The sequence below is a fragment of the Neofelis nebulosa genome, chromosome 1 (genome assembly GCF_028018385.1).
Source record: "Neofelis nebulosa isolate mNeoNeb1 chromosome 1, mNeoNeb1.pri, whole genome shotgun sequence".
In the NCBI taxonomy this organism is placed as follows: Eukaryota; Metazoa; Chordata; class Mammalia; order Carnivora; family Felidae; genus Neofelis; species Neofelis nebulosa.
The window spans coordinates 148784385-148812346 of record NC_080782.1 but is presented as its reverse complement, the minus strand read 5'-3'; the positions used below and the strand labels follow the sequence as shown (position 1 = coordinate 148812346).

The window sequence follows — 27962 nt, the reverse complement described above, 5'->3', positions numbered from 1 at the left end:
CCCACCCCCCAAATTGGTTGTGGAGTTGCCCAAATTACAAAGATCTAAGCCAGCAGTTTTGTTTGTTTATTTTAATATTACAGGCATTAGTGGAAGCGACATAGTGAGACCCATTTTAAGACATGAATACACCTGGTAGGAATCTGCGACCAAGTGGCGAATGGACCTGACTTCCAGCCTTTCTTCTCTTTCTTGAAAAGACTGAGAGGGCCTTTTTATTCTCATTCAGGCTTTCCTACCTTAACCCTGTGATCTAAATTTGCACCAGAATCGTAGTATAGGCTGAGTGTGGTGCATACCGGCTTATTTTTGGCCAAATTGTGCTTCCGCTACAGAATGAAGCCATCGCCAGCACAAAAGTTGGAGTTCTTTCCCCATCTTCTCCATTGATCAATTTTCTCAAACGAACACCCTCTCTAGGTCAGGAACAAGGTCTTACAATTTCTGCCACCAGCACCACACACCTGGCACCTAATAAATGGTGAGAGCACTAAGAATCTGAGAGGTATATTTCTGCTGGGCGAAAGCGCAACCTTGACTGCGTCTCTCAGTGTGATTGCGCAGTGGTCGTTTTCGGCCACGGAGCGGCGCTAAGGCACCATCCAGGACCGATTCACAAAGTTCCACGGGGTTTGAAGTTCTGAACTTTTAAAAAGTTCTGTCAGAAAGGTTAATTCACAAGTTTTAGCGGCATTGCCCCCAGGCACGAACGATGCTCGGGCCAGAGGTGGGCTGCGGAAGGCGCTCAGAGTCTCCGGACGCACCGCAGACCTCTGGGGACCGCAAGGGACCTCGGGCTGGGGAGTCGCGGAGGTGAGCGCGCGGCAGTGGAGTTGCAGCTGGGCGCCCGGGACAGGTGAGGTGGAGGTGCGCGCTGCGCCGGGGGTCCGCCGGGCGCGCGCGGGGGGCTCGGAAGAGCCAGCTCCCTTCCCTTCCCCGCCCCTCGGCGCGCGGGGCCGGCCGGGCCGCTCCTCCCCTGGGTGGGTCCCGGCTCCTTTTCTGGTAGGATCTATTTGCATAGAGGAAACTGCCCAAAGTGGCCGCTGTGGAGGAGCTGGCGGCGGAGTGGGGGGCGTGCGCCGCGAGCCGCTGCTGTCCCGAGGCCGATCCCCGCGCGCAGCCGACCTCGTGCCTCGGGCTCTCCCGCCTGCTCCCCGCGCGCGGGCCCGCACCCGCGGCTGCGCACCGCCCCCTCGGAGACCCACGCGCGACGAGCGCGCCATGAGCCCGGGCCAGAGCGCCGGCGGCGACGCGCGTAAGGGCGGCCCGGCGGGCGGCTGCGGCGGCGGGGGGCACCCCGCGACGACGGCCGGGGCCTGGGCGGTGAGCGCGCTGTGCCTGCTGCTCTCTGTGGGCTCGGCGGCCGCCTGCCTGCTGCTGGGCGCCCAGGCGGCCGCGCTGCAGGGCCGGGTGGCGGCGCTCGAGGAGGAGCGGGATCTGCTGCGGCGCGGGGGGCCGCCGGGCGACCTGGCTGCCTGGGCCGAGCCGCACCTGGAGCGCCTGCTGCACGAGGTGAGGGGCGCTGGGCGCGCGTGCGGCAGGGGAGCGTTTGTGCGCCCGGGGCAAGGGCACCGCGGCCGTCTCTCCCGGAGGAGGGGTCGCCTGCCCTGCGTGCGTGAGTCCCTCCGGGCGGCCTGCGCTGCTGGCTGGGGGTGCCGGTCCCCTAGGGGGTCCTGCCGCCTCCGCTCCGGCCGCAGGGTCACGTTGCAGGGCGCAGCGGCCGCAGGAAACGCGAGCCAGACGGGCTGTTTCGGGAGCGAGTAGTGCGGAGGGAGAGAGAGGAAAGACCACGGGCTTAGAAATCGTGACAGACCTGGGGGGTGGGGGGCGAGTGTCCACGGGGGTGTGCGCTCAGACCCGTCGCTCCCCGCCGGAGGTGAGCGCCTGGCTCCTCCTCTGTGCCGGGCTAATGACCAGGCTCGTGTGGGAAGTGCCTGGTGGGTGACTCGTCTCCGGTGGCGGCCACTGTCCCGATGCTGCTATACTCGGAGAAGTGGCGGCCCCGATGGAGGGAAGCCTTAGACGGACCCGAGGGTCAGGGCCCTTGGAGGGTTCCGGTCAGCCGGACCTTCCCTGTACACCTTCTCCCAGAAAGGTTTGTTTCCGAGCAGCTCCATTCTGGAGATGCTGTGCTCTGGGGCTCTTAAATGCGTACTCAGTGCCCCGGAAACCTGAGGCGACAGCCGCCTCGGCTTGGTAGGATGAGGGGAATTAAACACCCGGTTTCTGCTTTTAAGCGATGCCACCTGGGGAATGCAGCTACATCCTGAGTTTCCATGCCCTTGTTGGAAGTGTCAAATGAGACTCTGCGACACTTCTATGAAGGTTGCTGCTGTGGCCTCAACACCCTCATCCTTCTTGTGCATCAAAATCTCCACGTTCTGTGCACCAGTGCCTGACCCTGGTAGAACTGAAGACAGGCAGGTGGGCTGGCCAGGGGTCTCCCGGATGAGCTCACCTCCGTGGCCTGAGCCACCCTCTTCCTCCTGGGAGAGGTGGATCCCGAGTCTAGTGCCCAGAGGGGCATCCTTCACTGTATCCTGAAAATCCCCAGTGTTTCAAGGTAGGGGAGAGGGAGGCCAGGCCTGCTGCTACCAATTCCCCCTAAACCGTGCTGGCTGTGATCTTCATTAATGCATTGAGCTGCGTGTCCTTTGAGGAGTTCCTTTGGAATCTTTTGGGGAATGGGAGAAGGCTGGACCACACCTTCTAGTCCACCCTACCTGTTTCTTAAGCCCCTTCCATTGAAGCCAGCCTTCCGTCTCCTCCAGCATGGTTTTGGGCAGAACTGCTGCTTCATGAATTGATTTCCTATTATTGCCTTGAACGTGCCCACAGACTTCGGAACTGGCAACTGGTGGTGAAGGTTTTGTAATTACAGCCCATTATCTTTTGGCAAATCCCTAGAGACCGGGGTGTTGAATTGATTGATGGAGGGCCAGTAAAATTTCTATCTGTAAGTGCAGTAACTGGAGCTGTTCTCTCCCCTAGGAGGCCCCTCTTAGGGAAAATAAACTGGGAGGCCTGATTGAGTAAATCAGAAATCCTGGTACACGCAGCTTATAAATTTGTGTCCATGTTAATGGCAATGGGGACAGGGCAGATGTCCTGACAAAGCAACCCCAGCTGAAAAGTGTGGATTCGCAAATCCTAAACTCTGAGGATTAAGGATCTGAGGGGACAGAAGGCAGTGGCTTCATCCTGCTCCCTCCAGTGGCACTGATTTTACCTGGGTGGGACTGTAGTGCTTGGGCTAGTAGTTGCTGGGCAGAACTTTATCTCTCTTGGTCTCTGTCTCTCTCAGTCTCTCTGCTCTTGATTTAGGAAGGCAAAGGGAATATTTCACATCCTGGGATTTGCACTTGAAGTTGGCCATACCGTTCAGCAGGCTGGCGTTAGCACAGGATGTATGTGAACATATGCTTGGTTTGGTTAGGTTTGAGTTAAAGTGCATGTGCTTCGAGCACAGACTGGCTGGTGGACTGTCAGAGATGCCGTGGCATGAATGCACTTGGAGTTGGGCTTCTGGCTGTTTGGGGGTCCCCTGTGGGAGGGCATCTCTTTCCTAGGATATCCGTCTGTTCCTGCCAAAAGCCATTCTTCTCACAAATGTCACCAGCTGGGAAATGTCCACAGCCTGGTGGGCAACACCTACACCCCCTCACTGAGATGAGGGAGGCACATAATGAAGAGTTGGTAATTGGCTTTAAATAGATGTGGGGGCACCTGGGTGGCTCAGTCGGTTAAGCGTCCGACTTCAGCTCAGGTCATGATCTCACGGTCCGTGGGTTCGAGTCCCGTGTCAGGCTCTGTGCTGACAGCTCAGAGCCTGGAGCCTGCTTCAGATTCTGTGTCTCCCTCTCTCTCTGCCCCTCCCCCCACTCACGCTCTATCTCTCTCTCAAAAATAAACATAAATGAATAAGTAGATGTGAAGATACTTTTTGGAACCGTTAGATATGAAGGACAAAGAAATATTGAACTGAAAATCTCTTAAGGAAAGAGCGTTTGGACTTGAACGTGGTTTTTGGTTCTGGTTTGTTTTCAGTGAAGCCTGTGCTGAAGTCAGTATGTATGCAAGGGTGCCTGCAGCTCGTCCTTTATCAACAAGCTTGTTTTCAGAGTTTCGGAGGCAGAAACCACATCCAAACCGAGGAAGAGGAATCCTTGCCAACCACACACAATTTTAATGTCAGGGAAAAATATTTAAAAATAAGCCAACAAAAGCCACTGTTAATATGTGACCCGATGTCTTTGTTCCCTTGGGAACAGAGCTGTGACATAACTTTGTTGGGACTGGCTGATGTGCCTGATAATGTAGATACAGAAGCTGCAAAAAAGGGAATATTCATGTTAACATGGGATTATTAAAGAGCCTTCCCATGGTACAAAATGAAAGAAATGGTTTTCAGAACATAAAAGTCATTAACGATAGTATCTTCATTATGACCCAAAGATATTCAATGGAAAACAAGCATCTGATATTATGCTATTAAATGTGCCTTAAATGGGCTGTCTAAGTCACCCATCCCCCATTGGTTACACCTATAATTACAGCATTACAACAGCCTGAATTTTAGAGTAAATAAAATAGCTTTCATACTACAGTAACAAATCTAATGGAAGGATTAAAGAAATATTTAGTTGTATTCAGAGGAGACCATTTCCAGCTTACAATGGATTTATTGTTGGCTCCCGGTCCTCCATTGTCCAGACCAATCAGTTTGAAAACCAGAAAAACCCAGAGACTCTGGGTAAAATTCAATTTCCTTTCCTACCATCAACGACTATACGTATTGGTTAAATTACCGTAAAACCCAGAATCACATGTAGCTTTTTCGGCCTCTGCGGCAGCCTGTCACTTTGTCGGGACCGCTCTGTGGGGCACACTTGAATAAAGATCCAGTTTTTTAATCCCCTAGCACAACAGGAAAGGAAGAGTCCCATCATAGCTACGTTTGTTTCCTTGACATTTCCTGGCTCTCAAACTCAAAAATTTCTTTCCAGTGACTTCCTGGCAGGCTCACTTTCTCTCTTCATTCTTTTTCCTTCTGGTGGAGGTGGGGGAACAATTTGGGAGAACTTTATAAAACAGCAACGTTCTTAGAGCGAGCCAACCGTCGGGGGCATTTCTTTCGCAAACATATTTTGGAAATGTTTGAATCGGACCTCGACATTCTGGTTTTGAAGATTTGTGGCACAGCTCCTGAAGTTGGGCAGTCTGTAAACTGAATGATACCAGCAGGCAGAGAAGAGTTTCAGTCGTGCCATTTTACTAGCTGTGTCCTCTAACCTCTGCATCTTCCTGGGTGGCCACTCCCTCTTTTCTTTTTTAAACTTTTTTTAACGTTTAGTTTTAAGAGAGAGAGAGGGAGACAGAATCCAAAGCAGGTTTCAGGCTCTGAGCTGTCAGCACAGAGTCCGATGCAGGGCTTGAACTCATGAACCATGAGATCATGACCTGTGCCCAAGTCAGACACTTAACTGACTGAGCCACCTAGGCGCCCCTCAGCTCCCTCGTTTCTAAGGGTCACAACAACCTCTGTATTGACAAGCAAATAATAGAGAGGAAAGTGTTAGTCCGTAAGTGTGCTTCTTGATGGTAACAGAATATTTGAGGGTGGTCACTTAAAAAACTCGGTCATTGGATTACCTTGCATAACCAGAGATGCCCAGAAGTTAGTTCCCGAGTTAGTTCGATGACTTGGCCACCAGTGGGGGCCAGGTCAGTGTTTGCCATTCATTGTCTTGGCTTTTCCTCATGGTGTCAAGATGGCTGCTGCAGCTCCAACCATATGTCTTCACACAACAGTAACCAAGGTAGAAGAGAAGGGAGCAGGAAAAAGAATCATCTTCTCAGTAGGCTTTCTCTTTTGAGTCAGAGCAGGGAAGCTCCCAGTACCTCTCAGAAGACTTCCAGTGTGGCCACCAACCAGAGCCAAGGCCCATGACTGCCATCATCCTTTCACTGGCAAGGGTAATGGGGTTGCCACAGGAGTGGCCAATCTTTTTTTTTTTTTTTTTTTTTTTTTTTTTTTTTTTTAAGTTTATTTGAGAGAGCCTGTTGGCAGGGGCAGAGAGAAACAATCCCAAGCAGGCTCAGCACCATCAGCCCAGAGCCTGATGTGGGGCTCGAACTCATGAATGACATCATGATCTGAGCCGAAATCAAGAGTCAGACGCTTAAACAACTGAGCCTCCCAGGCACCTCAGCTTCGGCCAATCTTGATTTCTCCCCGGGCACAGGCTGGGCACATTGCCACTATTAGAGAATTGTGGTTTTGTTAGGAAGGAAGACAGGGAATGTTTTGGGGAGCAACCAACAGTGTCAGGTGGGTGCTGTAGAATGTTACCCCAGAGGAGGGTTTGGGTGGGGGGCAATGGTCCTCCACTGGCCTACCAGTTTTCATAACCATACCTGCTTTGGGAACACTCCACAGCCACAAAATTTCAGTTTCCCTCAGTCTCCAGCTCTGCCTCCAGCCATAGTCAAAGTCAAGGTTGGCGTGTTCATGAATTCTCTCTGGCACAACCCCATTCTTTGGCGTTTATGGTCTTTAACCCTTCGGTGGATGCCATTTTGGCCCCAGAGTGACTGGCTGGGGTGGCCTCCATGCTGGGAAGGCATTTTCAGTCTCTGCTTCCCAACTTTTCCTGCATCACAGCTTACACAGGGGAGAGGATACCTCTGTCACCATGCAGTAGATGGAAGAGGTTGTTCTGAGGACAGGGAGATCAGTGCACCCCAAATTGTGTATGGAGCCCTGTATCCATTAGATGTGCCCCAACAGCTCTCCTCTTTGTCCTCCCTTACCCCACTGCCATGGGTCTCCTTGGCTTTTCTCAGCAGCCATATGTCACCGTGGCCCCCAAATTCCCTTCCAGAGTGTGTGCCATTATGACCGTGGTCCCCAGGGCAGGATGGCCCTTTTACCCTCACCAAGCATCATCCTCATCCAGCCTTTCTACATGTCTTTGGATTCTTGCCCCTTCACGTGGCAGTGTGACACAACCCTGCCTCCAACTGGCTTAAGTTAAAAAGGGAATTTATCAGCTAGGAGGTTGCCACAGCCTTGTCTGGCACTGTGTGCCATGGTGGCTTTGTGGGCCTCAGTTTGGGAGAGGAAAGGCTCTGGATGAGGAGTCAGAAGGCCACTGTCTCAGACTGTTCCAGCTGCTATAACAAAATACCGTGGACTGAGTGGCTTAAAAACAAACATTTCTTTCTCACAGTTCTGGAGGCTGGAAGTGCAAGATCAAGGCCCTGGAAGATCCAGTGTCTGGTGGGGGCCCTTGTTTCCTCGTTCACAGGTGGCTGTCTTCACTGTGTCTTCACACAGCAGAAGGGACAAGGGAGCTCTCTGAGCTCTCTCTCTCTCTCTTTTTTTTTTTTAACATTTATTTATTTATTTATTGAGAGAGAAGGGGAGTGGGTAGGGGCAGAGGAAAAGGAGGAGAGAGAGAATCCCAAGCAGGCTCTGTGCTGTCAGCACAGAGCCTGACACCGGGCTTGAACTCACAAATCCATGAGATCATGACCTGAGCCAAGATCAAGAGTTGGATGCTCAACTGACTGAGCTACCCAGACACCCCTGAGGTCCCTTTAATAAGGGCACTAAGTCCTAATCATGTCCCAAAGGCCCCACTTCCTAATACCATCACATTGGGGATTAGGTTTCAACACGAGATAGGGGGTGAACTCTGGGCACCCCATCCCCTGTCTGTCACCTCCAGGGCTGCATGGGGCTTTGATATAATCCTATACCTTCAGAGTAGCTTTCTCCTTCACCAGCTTTCTACACATTTCTCCCTTCTCCCTGATTAATTCTAACTCCCACCATGAGTCATTGATAGGTGTTGCTGGGAAATAGAGTTCTTTCAAACCTGCTCTTTGCAGGGCAGGTGTAGACCTTTTTGTCTTTGCCCCTTGGCTCTCCAACTCCCATGGCTGCTGAATTGTGGCCACTTCCTTATATAGGATGTTATACCCAGTGTAGAGAAACAGCTTGCCAACTTGGCTACCCTTCCTTTTCCTCCTTTTCTTAAAAAATAAATAAATAAAATAACCAAAGAGTATGTTGATTTAACATGATCAATGTTATTGATAATCCCACCACCTTAAAACAAGAACTATTTAACTTTTTGCATAATCCTTATCCTGGGACAGATTTACACCTACCCAATGCTAACCACAGAGTGTGTCCCATTTGTACATTGCTTGTATATATTTCAGTCTTGTATCAACATTTTTCCAGGTGGGCCCCCGGGGTGGCTCCATCGGTTAAGCATCCGACTCTTGGTTTCGGTTCAGGTCATGATCTCCCGGTTTCATGGGTTTGAGCCCTATGTTGGGCTCTAGTGCTGACAGTGCAGAGGCTGCTTGGGATTCTCTCTCTCTCTCTCTCTCTCTCTCTCTCTCTCTGCCCCTCCCCCACCCTTGCTGTCTCTGTCTCCCAAAAAACAAACAAAAACTTCAAAAACATTTTTCTAGGTGCTGCACAATCGTTATGGTCATATTTCACAACTGCATCTGATCCTGTCAATGGAATCTGCATATTTCTTTTTTTTAATATATATTTTTTTCATTTTAATGTTTATCTATTTTTGAGAAAAAGAGAGCACAAGTGGGGAAGGGGCAGAGAGAGAGGGAGACAAAGAAGCCGAAGCAGGCTCCAGGCTCTGTGCTGTCAGCACAGAGCCTGATGTGGGGCTCGAACTCACCAACCGTGAGATCACGACCTGAGTCAAAGTCAGACGCCCAACTGACTGAGCCATCCAGGCACCCCTTTGTTTTCATTTTGGAGAGAGAGTATGAGTGGGGAAGAGGGGCAGAGGGAGACAGAATCTCAAGCAGGCTGCATGCTCAGCGCACAGCCTAACGTGGGGCTCTATCACATGAACCATGAGATGATGACCTTAACTGAAATGGAGAGTCCCCCGCTCAACACACTGACCCCCCCAGGCGCCCCAGAATCTGCATCTTTCTATCAACACAGAGAATTGAGGCCTCCCCCACATTTTTGTTGGCACAGAATACAGTGTAGCCAGTGGTTTCATGGGGCAAGTTTCTTGTGTTATTCTTTAGGGTGTAAGTAACTGCCTAAGGAAGAACATCTTTAGGGCTTTGCTTTTTGTTTTGATTTTAGATTATCCAAATTTGTCCAGGCAATCCACATTTATCCTCCTGTGGTATTCCAAACCTGTACCCTTGTGAAGTCATGTTTCAAGTTTTATGATGGGCAAAGTGGATTCAATCTATCGTTTGGTTGAAAGAAACATTTTTTTTGTTTGTTTTAAATGGGCTTCATGCCTAGCAGAGAGCCGAATTCGGGGCTTGAACTCAGCACCCTGAGATCAACACCTGAGCTGAGATCAAGAGCTGGACACTTGATTGAGTGAGCCACCTGGGCGCCCCTGGTTGAATTTTTAAATTTTCAGTTGGATTTGTTGTTGTTGAAAGCAAAGGGCAATTTTGAAAACTGAAGATTTCATCTGATAATTAGGCTCATTTTTTTGGTTTGGTGCAGACCCCTTTCTTGAGCAGCATTTAGCCGAGCCAGGTACTGCGCTCAGTCTGCGTGAGTTCTAATTCTGTGAACAAATGTAATTCGGTTTGGGAAGTGCTGTCTGGAGGCCACACACGACCTTCAGCTCCTTCCCCGTTCGATTTTCTCCATGTGGAGGATCAGGATTAATCTTTAATTGTTGACACAGGCACTCAGAAAACATCCCTTCAGCATGTCCGGAAACATATTTCAGGACTAAGCACGAATCATTGGGAGAAAAAAAAATAGGTTTGCAGATGTAGTTTTAAAGAAAGACCCGTCAGGGTGCTCCTAGAGGCTCTAGGGGAAATGACCGAGTGCCTCTCTTGTGGATAGCCTGGGCAGAAGTGTTCACATGTACGTCCTCACGGTTTTTCTTTTTTTTAAAATTAATGTATTTATTTTGAGAGAGAGAAAGAGCTTGAGAGCAAGGGAGGGGCAGAGAGAGAGGGAGAGAGAGAGAGAATCCCCAGCAGGCCCCACATATCAGCACAGAGCCGGGTGCAGGGCTCCACGCACAACAGTGACATCGTGACCTGAGCTAAGGTCAAGAGTCAGATGCTTAACGACTGAGCCACCCAGGAGCCCCGCCCTTACAACATTTGTTAACAGCCCCATCTCAGTCCCCACCCCCCTATCAGGGGGGCACTTCACCCCTTCCAGAAGGGGTAGCGACTGGCCTCAGGTGGCAGTGTTTGTCTGAACCCAAGTCCTGGGTCCTTTCTGCAGCCTCATGGCAAACTCTGTGGCAGCACTAATTGAGTTTGGTTCAGTAGCAACTTTTTCTGCCAGTGTAGACATCCTCCATATGTGACCTATTTGTAGGGTGGGGGGGAAGACTTTCACTTTAAGTAGACCCGGGTTGTATCCCCGCTCTGCCATTTCCCAGCTGTGTTACTTTCAGGTAAATGACTGGTTTTCTAAACCTCTGTTTGCCCGTCTATTAAACAGGGGATTATAATATTTGCCTCACAAGGTTTCCGTGGGGATTAAATGAGCTGATATAATCCAAAGTGTTCCAGACGTCATATACATCCTGAAACTGGCTGTTCTTATTAGAAGGCTTTCTGTGGCTGAATCCAGAAGGAGTGTGTATGTCTGTTTGCTAATTGAAGAGGAGGTCCCATGGTCCTTTTAATTAACGCTGAGATCCCACCATCCGAGGGAGGCCAGACAGAAGTGAAAAAGGTATTAACTTACATCAGTCTCTCAGTCAATGATGGGAAATGGCTTCGTTCCTGAAGGAAAGCAAGGACTGAATTGGCTTCATAATTCCCACTTTTTTTTTTCTTCCAGTTTCTCATTTAAGCAGAATGAGATTTTTTCATTTAAACAAAAAAATTTCCCATTTGATGACCAAAATCAAAACGTAATTATTCATGAAAATTAGTATATGGATTTTTCATTGCAGAAGGGCCCCAAACACCTAATAAATTCGTTTTAAATAATGAGTCTGTTCATGTGGTTGTGCAATATGGCACGAACACCCCCAAATGCTTGTGATTAACCTGATGGATTAGAGGCCCCACACACATCTGCTTTAAGTCACATTGGTAAATGAGAAAATCTTTAGTTTTTTTTTTTTTTTGATGTAGCCACAAAATCGGTAAGGAAGGGAAGTGCTTTCAAATGGGTAATTTCAGCTTCTAAAACTGACTATGCCTCCAACTTTGAGTTGTGAAACAAGTCATAAAACAATTATAGTGATTTCTGGGGGTTTTAGAGGACAGTTTAAATAAAACCTCCTCTGCTTCGGGCCTCCCAGTAGGGCCATCACACAAAACGCGCAGTCTGTCCATTCATTTCACGGTCCTTTCTGTGGGATGGCGATGGCCATCCATGGCGTCTCCTTTTCAGCCGCATGGTGTAGCTTAGTCCAGTGAAGGGCAAGTTCACCTGGCAATTGGGCTGGAGTATGTGGACTATGAGGGCAAGCCACTGTGAGGGCTGGAGGGCACAAGGGTGTACACACGCACATGAAAGCAAGGGTGCACGCATGTGAGTGTGCACACACGTGAGTGCCTGCCTTTGCATGCATACATGTCTGTGCACACATGCATGCGTGTGTATGTGAACACTTATGTGTGCATACACATGGGTGTGCATGTGCACATATGCACCACAGAGGTTGTCCCACTCAGGTCCTCCTGAAAGCCCCTTTAACTGGACCCTCACAGCTCAAGCCGTGGGCTCCAGAGTTGTGAGATCTGGGTCTGAGTCTGGAGATGCCTGTAAACTGGCTGCAGTTGGGACACCTGGGTGTCTCAGTCGGTTGAGCATCTGACTTTGGCCCAGGTCATGATCTCATGGTTCACAAGTTCGAGTCCCACATCAGGCTTTGTGCTGACAGCTCAGAGCCTGGAACCTGCTTCTGATTCTGTGTCTCCCTCTCTCTCTGCCCCTCCCCAGCTCATGCTCTGTCTCTCTCTCAAAAATAAATAAAAACATGTAAAAAAAATTAAAAAATAAAATCAACTGACTGCAGTGCCTTGGAGACCAATGAGTTGGCTTTTCCAAACCTCCACTTCCTCCTCTGGAAAAAGGGTGACAGGGGTGTCTGGATAGCTTAGTAGGTAAGCGTCCGACTTGGTCTCAGATCTTATGATCTCATGACTTCATGATTTCACGGTTTGTGAGTTCAAGCCCTGCATGGGGTTCACTGCTGTCAGCACAGAGCCCATGTCAGATCCTCTGTCTTCCTCTCTCTCTGCCCCTCTCTGGCTCGCACGTTTGTGCTCTCTCTCTTTCTCTCTTTTTCAAAAATAAGTAAACTTAAAAAAATTTTTATAAAAGGAAAAGGGAGACAGTGTCTGCTTCACTCTTTCCCTGAGGATGACGTGATACTCACTTCCTACGACAATGAGTGAGAAGTCACGTCACCCCCTACCCACACCCTGCCTTGCTTATCCTGATGGTGGGTGGCTGCCAGGACTGTTCATTAACATCCAGTCCCAGGGCCCTTCCTGGGGATGGTTCCTCCTCCTCCTTGTGCCTGTCGTTGAGGCTCACACCTAGGCCTGGCTTCCAGGGAACAAGCTGAAAGAAGATGCCTCTGCCTAGCTGGCTGGTCCTGTGATCATTTCTTCATGGGCTTTCTTCTGTCTCCTTCCTTTAGCACCTGGCCCTTCTGGAAATGCTTTGTCTCTCTGGGTCCTGTCCCCCTGTGCCTCGGGCAGGCCTGGCCACTCCTCATTCTTCTTGTCCACTTCCTAGATATTCTCAGTGGAGTTCGGTTCTCTCCCCATCAACCCTCAATGCCTCCTATGGCCTGTGGGCCCATGAGGAGAAGGCACCTCACCCAGCTCTGCAGTCAGGCCTCCATGTCCTTTGAGCCTCCCCTTGCTCCAAGATGCCTCCTTGCCCATCCATCCCCATAGGCGGCAGGCGGGGTGGGGTAGGCTTTCGGGGAGACCCCATCTGTCTTTGTCTGCTCAGGCTGCCTTTACAAAGTACCCCAGTCAAGGGGGGTGTAAACCACGGAGATTTATTTCCTCACAGTTCTGGAGTCTGGAAGTCAGAGGTCAAGGTGTTGGCTGGATTGGCTTCCCCTGATGCCTCTCCTTGGCTTACAGATGGCTGTGCCCTTGCTGTGTCCTCACATGGTCTCCCCTCTATGTGTCAGTGTCCTAATCTCCTCTTCTATTAAGGATGTCAGTCACATTGGATTAGGGCCCACCTTAGTGACCTCCTTTTGACTTAATCACCTCTTTAAGGTTTATTTATTTTGAGAGAGAGAGAGGGAGAGGGAGAGCATGAGTGGAGGAGGGGCAGAGAGAGAGGGAGAGAGAATCCCAAGCAGCCTCTTGCACTGTCAGTGAATTGTGAGATCATAACCTGAGCCGAAATTAAGAGTGGGAAGCTTAACTGACTGAGCCACCAGGCACCCCTTAGTCACCTCTTTAAACATTGTGTCTCCAAATACAGTCACATTCTGAGCTATTAAGGTTAGGACCTCAACATATGGACTCTGGAAAGACACAAGGCAGCCCAAGACACTGTCTAATCAGATGACACGCCAGGGTAAACTGTAGGCATTCCCTGTGGACAAGACCAAGAGGTCAGGGTCAGCGAAAGCAGGTGACCTCAGTGTGGGGATTGTGGCAGGGCCTGGCTCAGTGACCTGGGGTCACTGGAGAAGACCTGCCATGGTGTGGGAAGGCTTGGAGGCTCTGCCCAGGGACAGCCCAAGGACTCTCCTCAGTCTGTCAAAACCTGTGGTGGAGACCGTCCACTCTCTACCCAGGGCCACTGATGGGATTTTGTTCTGTCAGCCCAGTGTGGTGAACCGTGTGGTGAACTGTAGCAGATTCTGACAGGATGAGATGTAGGTCTTTGAAAAATCATAAATGGAGGGGCAAGGGGGCATGACTGGGTGGCTCAGTCAGTTAAGCATTGATTTTGGCTCAGGTCACGATCTCATGGTTTGAGAGTTCAAGCCCTGCATTGGGCTGTCTTCTGTCAGTACGGAGCTGGCTTCGGATCCTCTGTTTCCCTCTTTCACTTCCCCATTCACTCTCTCTTTCTCTCTCTCAAAAATAAACATTAAAAAAAAAGAAAAGAAAAATCATAAAGGGGAGCATGAATGAAGATCGCTGAAGAATTGCATCTTGCTTACAGACTAAACCTTTCGAAGCACGCTAACGTGTTTCAGGGCTCAGGAGTGACCCCTATGGAAATGTATGCCCATGCAGTTTGGAGGTCACTCAGTGTGCCAGTGGGAGTCACTGAGTAAACCCCACGTTCCTTAGGAAAACATTTCTGAGCTCCTGCCAAATGCCTGGGTTGGGCTGGGTGCTCTCACTGGCTCTTCACTTGACTCTGCTGGGGGTTTACCTGGCACCGACCGGGGTGGACCATGCAGCCCAGTGGGGTGAAGTGATGCCCTTTGACCCCGGGGCCCCTGCTCTACCATCCCATGGGAGCCACGACTGTGGGAACCGGGGCCCAGGTGTTTTGTAGTTTAGTTTGTTTTTTGGTCTATTTGACACATAATGAACTCCAAATATTTTAAAGTTACAGTTTGATAATTTGTGACGTATGTGTGCATATGTGAAACTATCTCTTCAGTCAAGGTAGTGAACATATCCATCACCCTCAAAGCTTCCTCTGCCCCCTTGACTTCTGTCCCTTCCCACTTGCCACTCAGGTATTGCTGATTTCTCTTGTTATTGATTAGTCTTTTTTTTTTTTTTTTGGATTTTTATATGAATAGAATTATACAATATTTGCTCTTTGGTTGTGTGTGGGTGTATTTGGTTTCCTTCAATCAGTATAATTATTGAGAGATTCATTGATAGTTTTGCATGTATTATCATTTCATTCTTTTCATTACCAAGTGTTATTTCATTATATAGATAAACCGTAATTTGTTTATCCACTCACCTGTTAATGGATATTTGGGTTTGTTCCTCATTTGGAGCTATTACAAATAAAGCTGCTTTATTAACATTTGTGTACAAGTCTTTGTATGGACATGCTCTTTCATGTCTCTTGGGTGTAAGTACCTTGGAATGAAGTAGTTGATCATCTGATAGGTGTAGGATTAACTTTTTTTTTTTTTTTTAAGTTTGTGTATTTTGAGGTGGGGAGGGGCAGAGAGAGAGAGGGAGGGAGAGAATATCAAGCAGACTCTGCAGTTTCAGTGCAGACCCTGAGGCAGGGCTCAATCCCAGGAACTGTGAGATCATGACCTGAGCTGAAATCGAGAGTTGGATGCTCAACAGAGTGAACCACACAGGCACCCTACGAGATTAACTTTTCAAGAAGCTGCCCAACTCTTGTTGAAAGCCATTGTATCATTTTATATTCCCACTAGCAACATAAACAGAATGTGAGTTCGGTTTATCCACATAATTTGCCCTTTTACCTCTGGCTGCTTTTGACATTTTCTCATGATCACTGGTTTAAGAAATTCAAATGTGATATGCTTTGGTGTCATTTTTTTGTGTGTGTTTATTGTGCTTGAGTTTCACTGAGATTCTTGGATCTGTGGGTTTATAGTTTTCATCAAACTTTGAAAAATGTTGTGGCCATCATTTCTTCAAATACTTTTTTCTGTCCTACTTTTTCTGTCCCCCAATTTGGGCACTCCACTTACATGTGCATTAGGAGACCCAGAGTTCACTGATACTCTTCTTTTCTCTTTTCTTTTCTTTTCTTCCTTTTTTTTAAAATTTTTTTTTTTAACATTCATTTATTTTTGAGACAGAGAGAGACAGAGCATGAACAGGGGAGGGTCAGAGAGAGGGAGACACAGAATCCGAAACAGGCTCCAGGCTCTGAGCTGTTAGCACAGAGCCTGATGTGGGGCCTGAACTCACTGACCGCGAGATCATGACCTGAGCTGAAGTCGGCCGCTTAACCGTCTGAGCCACCCAGGCGCCCCTTTTCCTTTCTTTTTTAAAATTCTTTCTCTCTGTCCATTTTGGATAATTTCTCCTGCTGTCTTCAGGTTCACTAATCTTCTCTTCTTCAGTGTCTAATCTTGTCCTTAATCCCCTCTGCCCTGTTTTTCACCTCAGACATGGTAGTTTTCAACTCTAGAATTTCAGTTTAGAGATTTTGATTTCTTTGATGCCTCTGCTTAACTCTCTGAACATGTACCATATAGTTATAATTTTTGTTTTATAGTCTTTGTGGGATAATTCTAACATCTATGTCAGTTTTGGGTTCGTTTCAGTTAACTAATTTTTTTTCTGCCCCTTATGGGGCCTATTTTCCTGCTGGTAATTTCTTTTTCTAAAATTTGTTAAAAAAATGTTTATTTTTGAGAGAGAGTGAGCACCCGCGTGTGAGCAAGCACGGGGGAGGGGCAGAGAGAGCCGGAGACACAGAATGGGAAGCAGGCTCTAGGCTCTGAGCTGTCAGCACAGAGCCTGATGTGGCGCTCAAACCCATGAGCTGCGAGACCTCAGTCGAAGTCAGATGCTTAAACCGACTGAGCCACCCAGGTGTTCCCTCCTGCTGGTAATTTCTTATTGTATGCTGGACATTATGAATTTTACCTCATTGGGGGTTGAGTATTTTTGTATTTCTGTAAATTTTCATGAGCTTTGTTATGTTACAGTTATTCAGAAACAGTTGGACCCTTTGAGTCTTGTATTAGGATATGTGAGGTGGGACCAGAGCCACGTTTAGCCTAGGGTTGATTACTCTTTATCTCTGAGGCAAAAGACCCTCCTTGGTGCTCTACTCAGTGATTTATGAGTGTGAATTAGGGGTTTACTGGTTTGGCTGGGGGAATGGGCACCCTTCCCTGCCCCATGTAAGAGTGAGGCACTGTTCCCTGCATCCTTTTCCCTGCCACGGGTCATTGCCTCCTACACATGCTGATCAGTGCTCCATGGACATCTGCAAAGAACCTCACAGATCTCTGGTTCTCTTGGGTCCTCTGCTCTGTAGTCCCAACTGCCTGGCATCCCTGGACTTCCAGGTCCATCCTTCAACTTTGGGTAGCTGCCAGGCTTCATGTGTGATTCCCCCTTCCGTGTGCCCAGCCTGGAAACTCTCCCCAGGCAGGAAGCAAGAGCAGTTGTTCTCTGTCTGAGATCACTCTCCTTTCCTGCTCGGTATTGGTATCCTCAAAACCTCTGTTTCATGTATTTTATTTGCAGAATTTGTTGTGGTGGTTTTTGAATTTTTGGTGGTGTTATTTTATGCAGGGGGATAAATATAGTCATTGCTCCTGTATCTTGCCTAGAAGTAGAAATCCATGATGTGGCCTTTAAAATGTTTTGGAATAATTCTAGATTTATAGAAAAACATAGTTACAGGGGTACCTGGGTGGCTAAGTCAATTGAGCATCTGACTTGGACTTGGGTTGTGAGTTCGATCCCCATTTCAGGCTCTCCAGGGTCAGCATGCAGCCTGCTTCAGATCTTCTGTCTCCCTCTTTCTGCCTAGCTCCTGCTTGTGAGCGCTCTCTCTCTCTCTCTCTCTCTCTCTCTCTCTCAAAAATAAATAAACATAATAAAAGAAAAATATAGGGGCGCCTGGGTGGTTAAGCATCCGACTTCGGCTCAGGTCATGATCTCATGGTTCATGGGTTTGAGCCCTGCGTCCGGCTCTGTGCTGACAGCTCAGAGCTTGGAGCCTGATTCGGATTTTGTGTCTTCCTCTCTCTCTGTCCCTCCCCTGCTCACACTGTCTCTCTCAAAAAGAATAAACATTAATAAAAATTTTTTGAAAAAATGAAAAATGTAGTTACATATGTACATAACTGTAATACATTTGTCCAAAGTAAGAAATAAACTGTGATAACTTACTGTAGCAGGCAGAGTTCTAGGACAGCCCTCAGGATTCCCACCCCTTGTTGTACACACTTTGTATAATTCCCTCCCCAGTGATTATGATGGTATCACTCCTTTGAGTTGCCAATGAGTTGGCTGAGTTCATTACAAATCTTCTCTTTGGTGGGCCTGACATAAGCAGGTGAGGCCTTAGAAGGGACTGGGTCCTTCCTGAAGTCAGAGGGATCTGAAGCATGAGAGCATGTGTGGAGGGGGCACATGTCAAGGAACTCTGAGTGGCCTCTAGATGCTGAGAGTGGCCCCTGGCTAGCAGCCAGCAAGAGAATGGGGCTTGTAGACCACAAGGAACCACATAAGTTTTAAAGGGGATCCAGAGGTCTAGAAAGAAACACCCAGCTGATGCATTGATTTCAGCCTCAAGAGACCATGAGCAGGGAAGCAAACTTGTCTGTGTTCAGACCTTTGACCACAGAAAGCATAGTAAATGTGTATTGTTTTAAGCCACGGATTTTGTGACAATTTGTTACGCAGCAATTGCAAACTAATGCAATTACTATTAACTAAAAAGGACCAGGTCGAATTCCTTAGTAACAATATCCCACTGTTAATCTAGCAAGATTTCAACAAAGACCTCTGTGAGGACCAGCATGAAGCCATGAGTCCATTCCCACCACCTCTAATTTTTTTTAAAATTTCTAATGTTTATATATTTTTCAGAGAGAGAGAGAGAGAGACAGAGCATGAGCTAGTGAGGGGCAGAGAGAGAGAGGGAGGCATAGAATCTGAAGCAGGCTCCAGGCTCCGAGCTGTCAGCCCACAGCCTGATGCAGGGCTCGAACCCATGAAAGGTGAGATCATGACCTGAGCCGAAGTTGGACGCTCAACCGACCGAGCCACCCAGGCGCCTGCTTCACCACCTCCAATTTTTAAGATGCTTTTAATATACCCATATTATACCTTGGTTGGAGATGATTAGAATTTTGATCAATAATAGATCTGGCATATGAGAAAATATTTGGGAAATCATATATATCTGTTAAGAATGTAGTATCCAGAAAATATAAAGAACTCTTACAACTCAGCAACAAAAAGACAACCTGATTTAAAAATAGGTAAAGGGGGGGTGCTCAGGTGGTTCAGTCAGTTAAGCATCTGATTCTTGGTTTCGGCTCAGATCATGATCTTGGCGGTTTGTAGGTTCGAGCCCCAAATCTGGCTCTGTGCTGACAGTGTAGAGCCTGCTTAGGATTCTCTCTCTCTCTCCCCCCCCCTTCTCTCTCTTACCCTCCCCTCCTAATGCCCCCTCTCAAAATAAATAAATAAACTAAAAAAAAATTAAAGTTGTTCATTTAATTTTATGCGATGTGAATTTCACCTCAGTTTAAAAAATACATGTGATATTGAAAATAACAAAGCTGTATCTTAGTTGGTCTTAAGTGACTTTGTGATTTATTTTTTACCCATCTTTAAAAAGTGAATGACAGACTTTTTTTCAGATCACCTTAGTTCTTCCTCTAATGTCCCATTCCTACTCCAGAATCCCATCCAAGGCACCACATTGCATTTCATTGTTATGTCTTCCTGACCTATAGCATTTTCTCAGTCTTTCCATGTTTTTCATGACCTTGACAATTTTTGGACATACTGGTCAGGTATTTTGTCGAATGGTCTTCAGTTTGGGCCACTCTTATGATTAAAGTAGGTTATGCGGGCTTGGGAAGAACAGCATCAAGGTAGATTGCCATTGTCCTGGCATCATGTTGGGTCCATGATGTCACATGACCTATCACTGGTGCCATTAACCTTGATCACTTGATTAAAGTTGTGTCTGCCAGATTTTACATTATAAAGTCACTATCTTCCTTTCTCTGCCTTTAGGAAGTGAGGAAGTCTAACCCTCACTCAAGGAGGGTGGAACTTAGCTCCACATCTCGGAGAGGGCGGTATCTACATTTATTATTGGGCATTCTTCTGTAGGGAAGAGTTGTCTCTTCTCCCCACCTATTTATTCAGTCATTTGTATCAGTATATAACTTATGGGTTTCTAACTTATTCTTTGGGTTATAATCCAATTCTGCGTTATTTTTATCTTGTTGCCAAAATTATTCCAGCTTTGGCCATTTTGAGCCTTTTTGGGTAGGTTTTGTGTTTCTTTGACATACTCTTCCCTCCCTTCCTTTTTTCAAAAAGGACCTCCCTTCTTTCTGCCACTACAAGGCACTCCAGGTTCATCTTGTGTATTTCCTGCCCTGGGCCTAGAATCAGCCATATCTCCAATGAGCCCTGGTTCCTTTTCTTAGAGAATGGTATTTAGAAACCAAGATTTGGGTGCTGGGTGTGCTTGATGTTTCCAAGGTATCATTGATTATAGGTTTTCTCTGCAGACATCTATAGTATATATGTGTGAATATTCGCTCCCCTCTGTACACATACCTATGAATATTTCTGTATGTATCTTCCTGTAGGCATTAGATGTGACCTCATAGTGATGTCTCTGATTAATTCAGCACAAGATGGTTCATTCTGTCTTTCCCACTTTGTGTATTTATAACTTCTCTTTTGGACAACGAGAAGCCCAGCTCTCATTACCAATAGTTTATTTACTCACTTGTTTGTTGCTAATGTCTGTAAAGTAGTTTCAAAATTGCTGACCTGTACCCCTGTGAGAACCAACTTTACCTACTGGAGTACAGCATTTCCAGACAGTTCCTTTTGTGTCCAGCCTTATAGTTCTCGATCAAGATGCTATTTTGCATGTTGGTCAGCTACATGTTTTTTCCTAACACTTTCAGTGAGTTATGTCATACAGCTTTTTTTAAGTTAGTTTATTTTTGAGAGAGAGAGAGAGAGGGAGGGAGTGTGAGCACAAGCAGGGGAGGGGCAGAGAGAGAGAGAATCCCAAGCAGGCTCTGCATGTTAGTTCAGAGCCTGACGTGGAGCTCAAACTCACAAACCGTGAGATGATGACCTGAACCAAAATCAAGAGTCAGACACGTAACCGACTGAGCCACCCAAGTGCTGCTGTCACACAGTTTTAACATAGTTGGATTCACTTGTCACAGCCCACATTTCATCCAGGGATTCTCTGATATCCTGGTTGATTTTTTTTTAATTGCATCCATTAAAGTTCACTCTTTGTGACGTACAGTCTTAAAGGTTTTGACAAATGTGTAGAGTCATGGGTCCAGCACCTCAGTGTCTTACAGAACAGTCTCGTTACCCAACAATCTTCTCATTGTACTTCTTCCTCACTCTCCAACCTTTGGCAACCCCAGATCTGATTTCTGTCCTTTTAGTTTTGTAAGGCCTGACTGTGGGTAGCAACTGTTTGTTTGTTGTTAGTTATGAACATTGCTTGTAAGCAGAGGTTGTCTTGCTTTGTGATTGGAGCTGGTTGCTACCAGGATTGAGGTCCCATCCTGGCGCTTATATTGCCCTCTGTGGTCTCAGTTTTCTCATCTGTAAATGGGTGTAATAATAGTCCCAGCCTCATGGTGGGTATTGGCAGGGCTAGATGGGATAACAGTTGTGGGCACAGTGCTTGGTCCCCATCAAGTAATCAGTGTCCTCAGTAATAATACTTGCTATTTGTTATCTTCCTCATCATCATGCCAAGGCATGAAAAAAAAAAAAAGAATGTCAGAGGCCAGAAAATGCTGCCCTCTTGGGTTGATGGTGGTAGTGAGAATGCACGCAGGGGCTCTTCCCTATGGGGGTGGGAGGAGGGCAGAGGATTTGTGCCCTGCACAGAGAGGGTCCTCTGTTGCGTCCTGGGAGTTCGTGTCCCAGGGAGGATGGAATCACCTGTCATTCACAAATTGTCCTCTGCGGGGAGGCCGTAGGGCTTCATTTTGGTTCTTACCTACTTCCAGAATTTTTTTTTTAACTAAAAAAATGGTATTAGAACACAGGAAGGATTTCTTCTTCTTCTCCTCCTTCTCCTCCTCCATTTGTTTTTTTTTTTCATTGAGATATAATTTTATTGAGATATAATTGATATACGGTATATATATAATATAGTATAAGCTTAAGGTTATATAGCACAATGACTCTTAACTTACATGGTTTGTGAAATGATTACCACCATAACTTTGGTAAACATCCATCATCTCATATAGTTACAAAAAAAAAAGTGTTTTTTCTTTGTGATGAGAACTTTTAGGATCTATTTTCTTAACAACTTTCAAATATACCATCTCCTCCATTTGTTTTTTAATTTTTTTTTTTAACATTTATTTATTTATTTATTTATTTATTTTTTAATTTTTTTTCAACGTTTTTTATTTATTTTTGGGACAGAGAGAGACAGAGCATGAACGGGGGAGGGGCAGAGAGAGAGGGAGACACAGAATCGGAAACAGGCTCCAGGCTCCGAGCCATCAGCCCAGAGCCTGACGCGGGGCTCGAACTCACGGACTGCGAGATCGTGACCTGGCTGAAGTCGGACGCTTAACCGACTGCGCCACCCAGGCGCCCCAACATTTATTTATTTTTGAGACAGAGAGAGACAGAGCATGAACGGGGTAGGGGCAGAGAGAGAGGGAGGCACAGAATCGGAAGCAGGCTCCAGGCTCTGAGCCATCAGCCCAGAGCCCGACGCGGGGCTCGAACTCATGGACCGCGAGATAGTGACCTGAGCTGAAGTCGGACGCTTAACCGACAGCCACCCAGGCGCCCCTCCTCCATTTGTTTTTGAGAGAGAGAGCGTGGGGGGGGGGGGGGGAGAGAAAGAGGATCCAAAGTTGTCACCAAATAGCCTGATGCGGGGCTCAAACTCACAAGCCTGGAGATCATGACCTGAGCTGAAGTTGGATGCTTAACTGACTGAGCCACCCAGGTGCCCCCACAGGGGGGGCTTCTAAAAGAAGTAAATCACCATACTCTGTACACCCAAGGGGGTTCATATTTTGGTAGCTGCTGTCACCCAGTGCCTGAATTTTCATACAGATGTAGACCTTTTATTGATGGTCTCATAAACATTTCTCCTTTTTGCCACATAGTGTTCATAATGATACTAAATGAAATAGGGCAGTTTTATCAGGGGCTTCGCCACCCTTCTAAACCACTCCCACTGTTTTGGGGTGCAACTTCATGGGTATCATTCTTTGCTTTGCTGCTGATTTTTATTTTCTCAAGATATATCCCCCAGAGCAGGAATCCTCTGTCCAAGAGGATAGGAATGTCTCTGTGGCTTTATTTATATCATTTTACAGAAATAAATCATTCTGTCCTTTTTTTGTATGTTAACTTATATTTCATCAAAATGCGACCGTTGGAGGCTATGACCAAACATCTGGCCAAGTGGCCCAGACTAGTGCTCCCACACGTCATTAATAAATTTATCATCTAATTGTGTAATGCTTTTCTAAGAACCATGATTTTCCTGGAGTAATTTTCTCCACAGTGCTCGCTACCCGCCTCCTACACCCCCCCCCCCCCCCCCCCCCCCCAGGCAACTTCAAGTTCTCCTCCTTACTCTTGGAGGGAACGGCTCCCAAAGTCTCAGGGACTTTTTTCTCAGAAACTCATCCTTTATTTACTTTAGGAGTCAGGACTTGTTTGCATATGTAAAACCAGGACCATATTGTTTGCAGATGCTAGAGGTGCTGCCAGATAATTGAATGTAAAAAAGTTGTGGCTTTTAAATCTTTTTTTTGTTTTTTTTACAAACCTGGGCACAAAGGAATATTTTCTTGAATGCAGAATGAAAAAAACAAACAAACAGGGAAATAAAGATTGTGGGATTGGGTTTCTAATTCAAACATTTCACTTTGTGTTCCTGATAGTGGCATTTCAAACCCACAGAAAGTTCGGGGCCTGGAGTTGGGGGGGGGGGGGGCGGTAAGCTAGAGGGTAGCCGGTAAAACTTCAGATTCACTGTATAATCCAGAGAAACACAGGCATAAAAGGAGTTAGGATAAGTGATCAAACAAAAACTCAATCCCAGTATTTTATGACCCCACCTACTAGCATTAACAGTAAAGCGCCCCCCCCAATAGTTTCCTGTTTAGTTTTTTATTTTACGATAAGAGCAGTTCAGAAGTCATTGTGTTTCCTATCAGTATTTGATAAAGCCTCCCTCCCTTTCAGGAGAGCCGCCCAGATGTGATCGCGGGTTGTTAAAACGAATTGGCTTTTAGCTTTAAATGCTTTTGTTTAAAAAAAGGAAATTAGTATGGCTTCTAGCCTGTCTAGCAATGATAAAAACAGATGAGAGGGTCTCACACAAATTGACTGGCTTAAACGAGAAGGCTGGATTCTTTTTCCATGTAAAATCTGAAATCTGTAATAGTATCCGAAAGTACGATGTGGTGCGCGGGTGGGGGGTGGGGGTGGGCAGTGAGTTGAGGTCCCTCTCACGCCAGTATCCGCATCTGCAGGCGGCTTCTGAGTTCTGGTTCAGTGACAGTGGACGGTCCTTGCCTTGCCGCTCAAGCAGTAGTAGCTCTGGGCAACAAGGCCCGCCCGGCGGGGCGGGGCGGGGCGGGGCGGTGCTGGTGGGCTGAGGGGTGGGGGGAGGTTTGTAGGCCTCCTGATCCTGGGCTGCTCCAGCCAGAGGCAGACAGGACTTGGCTGGAGTCCCATCTCCTTTGAAAATTCCAGGCTTGGTGGGTCAGGGGCTCAAAACTAGGGATGTCATTCTTATCTCCTGGAAAGCAGTTCTTTAGAAATAACAGTTTTGGAAGGGTGCCTGGGTGGCTCAGTCAGTTGAGCATTTGACTTCACCTCAGGTCATGATCTCCCGTCTGTGGGTTCGGGCCCCACATCGGGCTCCGTGCTGACAGCTCAGAGCCTGGAGCATGCTTCCGATTTTGTGTCTCCCTCTCTCTCTGCCCTTCCCCCGCTCGCGCTCTCTTTCGCTCTCAAAAAATAAATACATATTTAAAAAATACGTTTGGGGTGCCCAGCTGGCTCAGTTGGTAGGGCACAGGACTCTTGATCTTGGGGTTATGAATGAGCCCCAAGTTGGGTACAGAGATTACTTTAAAATAAAAAGTAAAAAAAAAACAACCCAGTTTTGGGGCTCCTGGGTGGTTCAGTCGGTGGAGCGTCCAACTTTGGCTCAAGATATGATCTTGACATTCATGAGTTCAAGCCCCACATCAGGCTTGCTGCAGACAGCTAGTCAGTGCAGAGCCTGGTTCAGATCCTCTGTCCCCCCTCTCTTCCCCTCCCTTGCGCTCTCCCAAAAGTAAATAAATATTTAAAAAAATAACAGTTGTATTTGCTTGCTGTACCGTTTTCAAGGGCTTTTAAATTTTTATTTATTTATTTATTTATTTTTATTGAGAAAGATTACATTTTTAGGTTTGAACCTAAAAAAACAAACACTTCAGGTTTAGCGGTGGTATCGCATTTTGTCACTCAACCTGTTTAGGATTTGCTTTGTTTTACCTTTAGGGAGATTTTTGTTTGCTTCCTAGAGAAAGGCTAATGCTTTATTTATTCTTGTTGGGACTCAAGTCTTGGCTAGTTTTGGGATTATGAGCCAGTCATTACACCTTCCTAAACCTAGATTTGGGCTTTGGGACTAATTTCTTCTTCTTTTTTTTTTTTTTTCTAAGCTTGTCCCCTCAGTGCAAGGCAGGGACAATAATCAGGATCTCTAAGGTTACAGCTAAACCATCATAGTGGAGCTGTGATGTTTGACCCTATTTCTGGGGTAATTCTTTCCCCTTCACCCAAATCTAGCACAGGACTGGGCATGCGTAGATGTTCTTGTTAGACTGTGCTCAGCCAAATTTTCTAGGCCAAGGATCCCTGCTGGTAAGAAGAAAGGAAGATGTCATCAGGGTGGATTAGGCCTGGGCCTGGGGTCTGAGGCCAGTGGGCTGTCGGGTGGGGCTACAGGGAGGGAACCTGGGTCTTCCTGGGTCGGGGCCTGATCTGTGGACCAAGGGCTAGAAGGGCCAGTTTTGGTGTGGCCTGCCCAGCCTCCCTGTCCTCTGCCTTCCCATCTGCATGCTGACTGCACGGTCACTTTGGCTTTTCTGGATTTGTATTTGAAAATGTAACAAAGCAGAAACCTGCCACCTTCTTTTCAGGGACTCCCAAATAATTGTTGCATGTTTATTTTCGTTTCTCCTCTCATAGCCAGACTGCCTGTAGCATTTAACTACCTTGTAATAAATGTTCTCGAAAATGCCACTGCCGACGTAGATCTTTCCAATACATCGTTTTTTGCTGATTTTTCCACTTTTACCCCTCTCCACTCTCAAACTCATGCTGGTCTTTTTTTTCTCCCCTCTCTTTTCTTCCCTAATTCAGAAGTTGGAGGGACTGGTCAAGCACCGGACGGTTCGGGAAGCGCCGACCGAGTGTGTCTGCCCCCCAGGTAAGTGGATATTTGATTCTTGTGGGCCCTTGACTTCCCAGAGGCCTGGCGTCCTGTCTCCTGTCTGCTCAGAACTGCTGAGGACATGGTCAAGAGCTTGCATGGGTTTCAGTCTGTCTGTTGTACCTCGTGGACCATCCGGCGTCTTTCTTCCTGTTTTCCCTGACCAGACGACTAGTCAAAGATTCTAGCAGGGTGAACTGCCCTGGTTTGATGAAGATGGTGATCTTGGGGTAGGAATTAAGGAACTGTTAGAAATGACTTATGATGAAAACAAACAAACAAACAAAACAAAACAAAAAAAGAAATGACTTATGATGAAGGCTTAGGTACTGGGAAGGTGAAAGCCATCCTGTTTCAAAGACAGAAACAGGCATGGACCATCCACACAGTATTAACTGTGATTCCAGCTCTGTTCAGACACGAGGGGGTAAATAAGTGCTCTGGTGACTGTAGGTTTTTTGGTTTTCATTTCTTTCGGTGGAGGTAGAGGGGGGAAGATGGGAATGATGATCTGAATGATTCAAATAAGAATGTCTATCTTGGGTTTTGGTGGTGCAACCAGGATGGCTGTGAATAAGGCCAGGATTTGTGGATTCCCAGTTCTTGTGGCTGAATTCTGATGCCTATCAGGTCTTCCGGTTGTCCTCATGGGAGCTTGGCATAGACCATCATTGAAGTCTGTGTGCTGTCTTGGCCCTGGCATTTTCAGGGCAAGAATTCTCCTCTGTAGAACAGTGTGTAATACCAGTGAATGAGTTGAAAATCGCAACACTTCTTAGATTTCCCACCATGCCGGACAACGTGGAATACACAGGAACTGAGCCCAGGGGCCCCTGTCCTTGCTGTCATTCCTTCCATTAGCCAAGCTGTCTGGCATTTCCCAATCCACTTCAGCTGGCCTAGACACAAAGCTCATTGAACATTAACATCTCCATATTGGGAGATGCCCTGGGGTTTCTGTAAAGGTGGATCTCCTGGTATGAAAAATTCTGTCTCCGAGGGCCCAGTGAAAGAGGATCTTAGGGACGAGCTTGAGTTAGTCTTTAATAGCACCTCTAACAGTTTAATAGCAAAAAGGACATGACAGGTAATGACATCATTAACAGATCATCAAGTCAGATGTTTGATTCAAGGGGGGGGGAAATATTCAGATCGACACATGAGTTTTAGGATGATCTGAAAAATGCATACAATAGGAGTGATTCCTCTTGTTTGGTTTTTTTTTTTTTTTTGTATTCCCCCCCCCCCCACACCTCTTTCTAAGTATTGTATGCATGTCAATTCATGTGAGCTATGTAGGTAAGTATTTTTTGAATTGGGAGTCACGGGGAGCCTGGGTAGTTCTGTCGGTTAAGTGTCTGACTTCAGCTCTGGTCATGATCTCATGGCTCATGGGTTTGGGCCCTGAGTGGGGCTCTGGCTGACATCTGGGAGCCTGGAGCCTGCTCCAGATTCTGTGTCGCCCTCTCTCTTTCTGCCCTTCCCCCCGTTCATGTTCTGTCTCTCTCTCTCTTTCAAAAATAAATGAACATTAAAACAATAAATAAACTGGGGTCACAAAGCATTTGTGAGATATGAAATCAGTTCCGTGGGTTGCAGCCAGCGTTTTGAAATGTTGAACTAGCCATAGGCTGGAATAAAAACATATTGGAGAGAAATTTTTGTTTGAGCTATTTCTATCTGTAGTGTATGACCTGGATGGTGATTGAAATGGGTTTCCTGCTCTGCATTGCTGACCATAAGTTTGAAAGTCCCAAATAGAGATAGACATGTAGAGGAGGCAGTGAGGGGGCATGGAGCTCCTAAATAAATCTGAACCAGGTTCAAATCT

The 27962-nt window shown here is 47.0% G+C and overlaps 1 protein-coding gene across 1 annotated transcript in view; it reads left to right on the top strand.

Annotated features, from left to right (window-relative positions):
* The first annotated feature begins 1028 nt into the window (after nt 1-1028).
* The window catches only part of COL23A1 (collagen type XXIII alpha 1 chain), a 360958-nt gene continuing 334024 nt past the window's right edge, over nt 1029-27962 (top strand). Inside the window, exons 1-2 of the mRNA XM_058739053.1 lie at nt 1029-1512; nt 26062-26128. Of these exons, the coding sequence (XP_058595036.1) occupies nt 1222-1512; nt 26062-26128 (358 nt within the window). The 5' untranslated portion in view covers nt 1029-1221. The remainder of the gene's footprint in view (nt 1513-26061; nt 26129-27962) is intronic.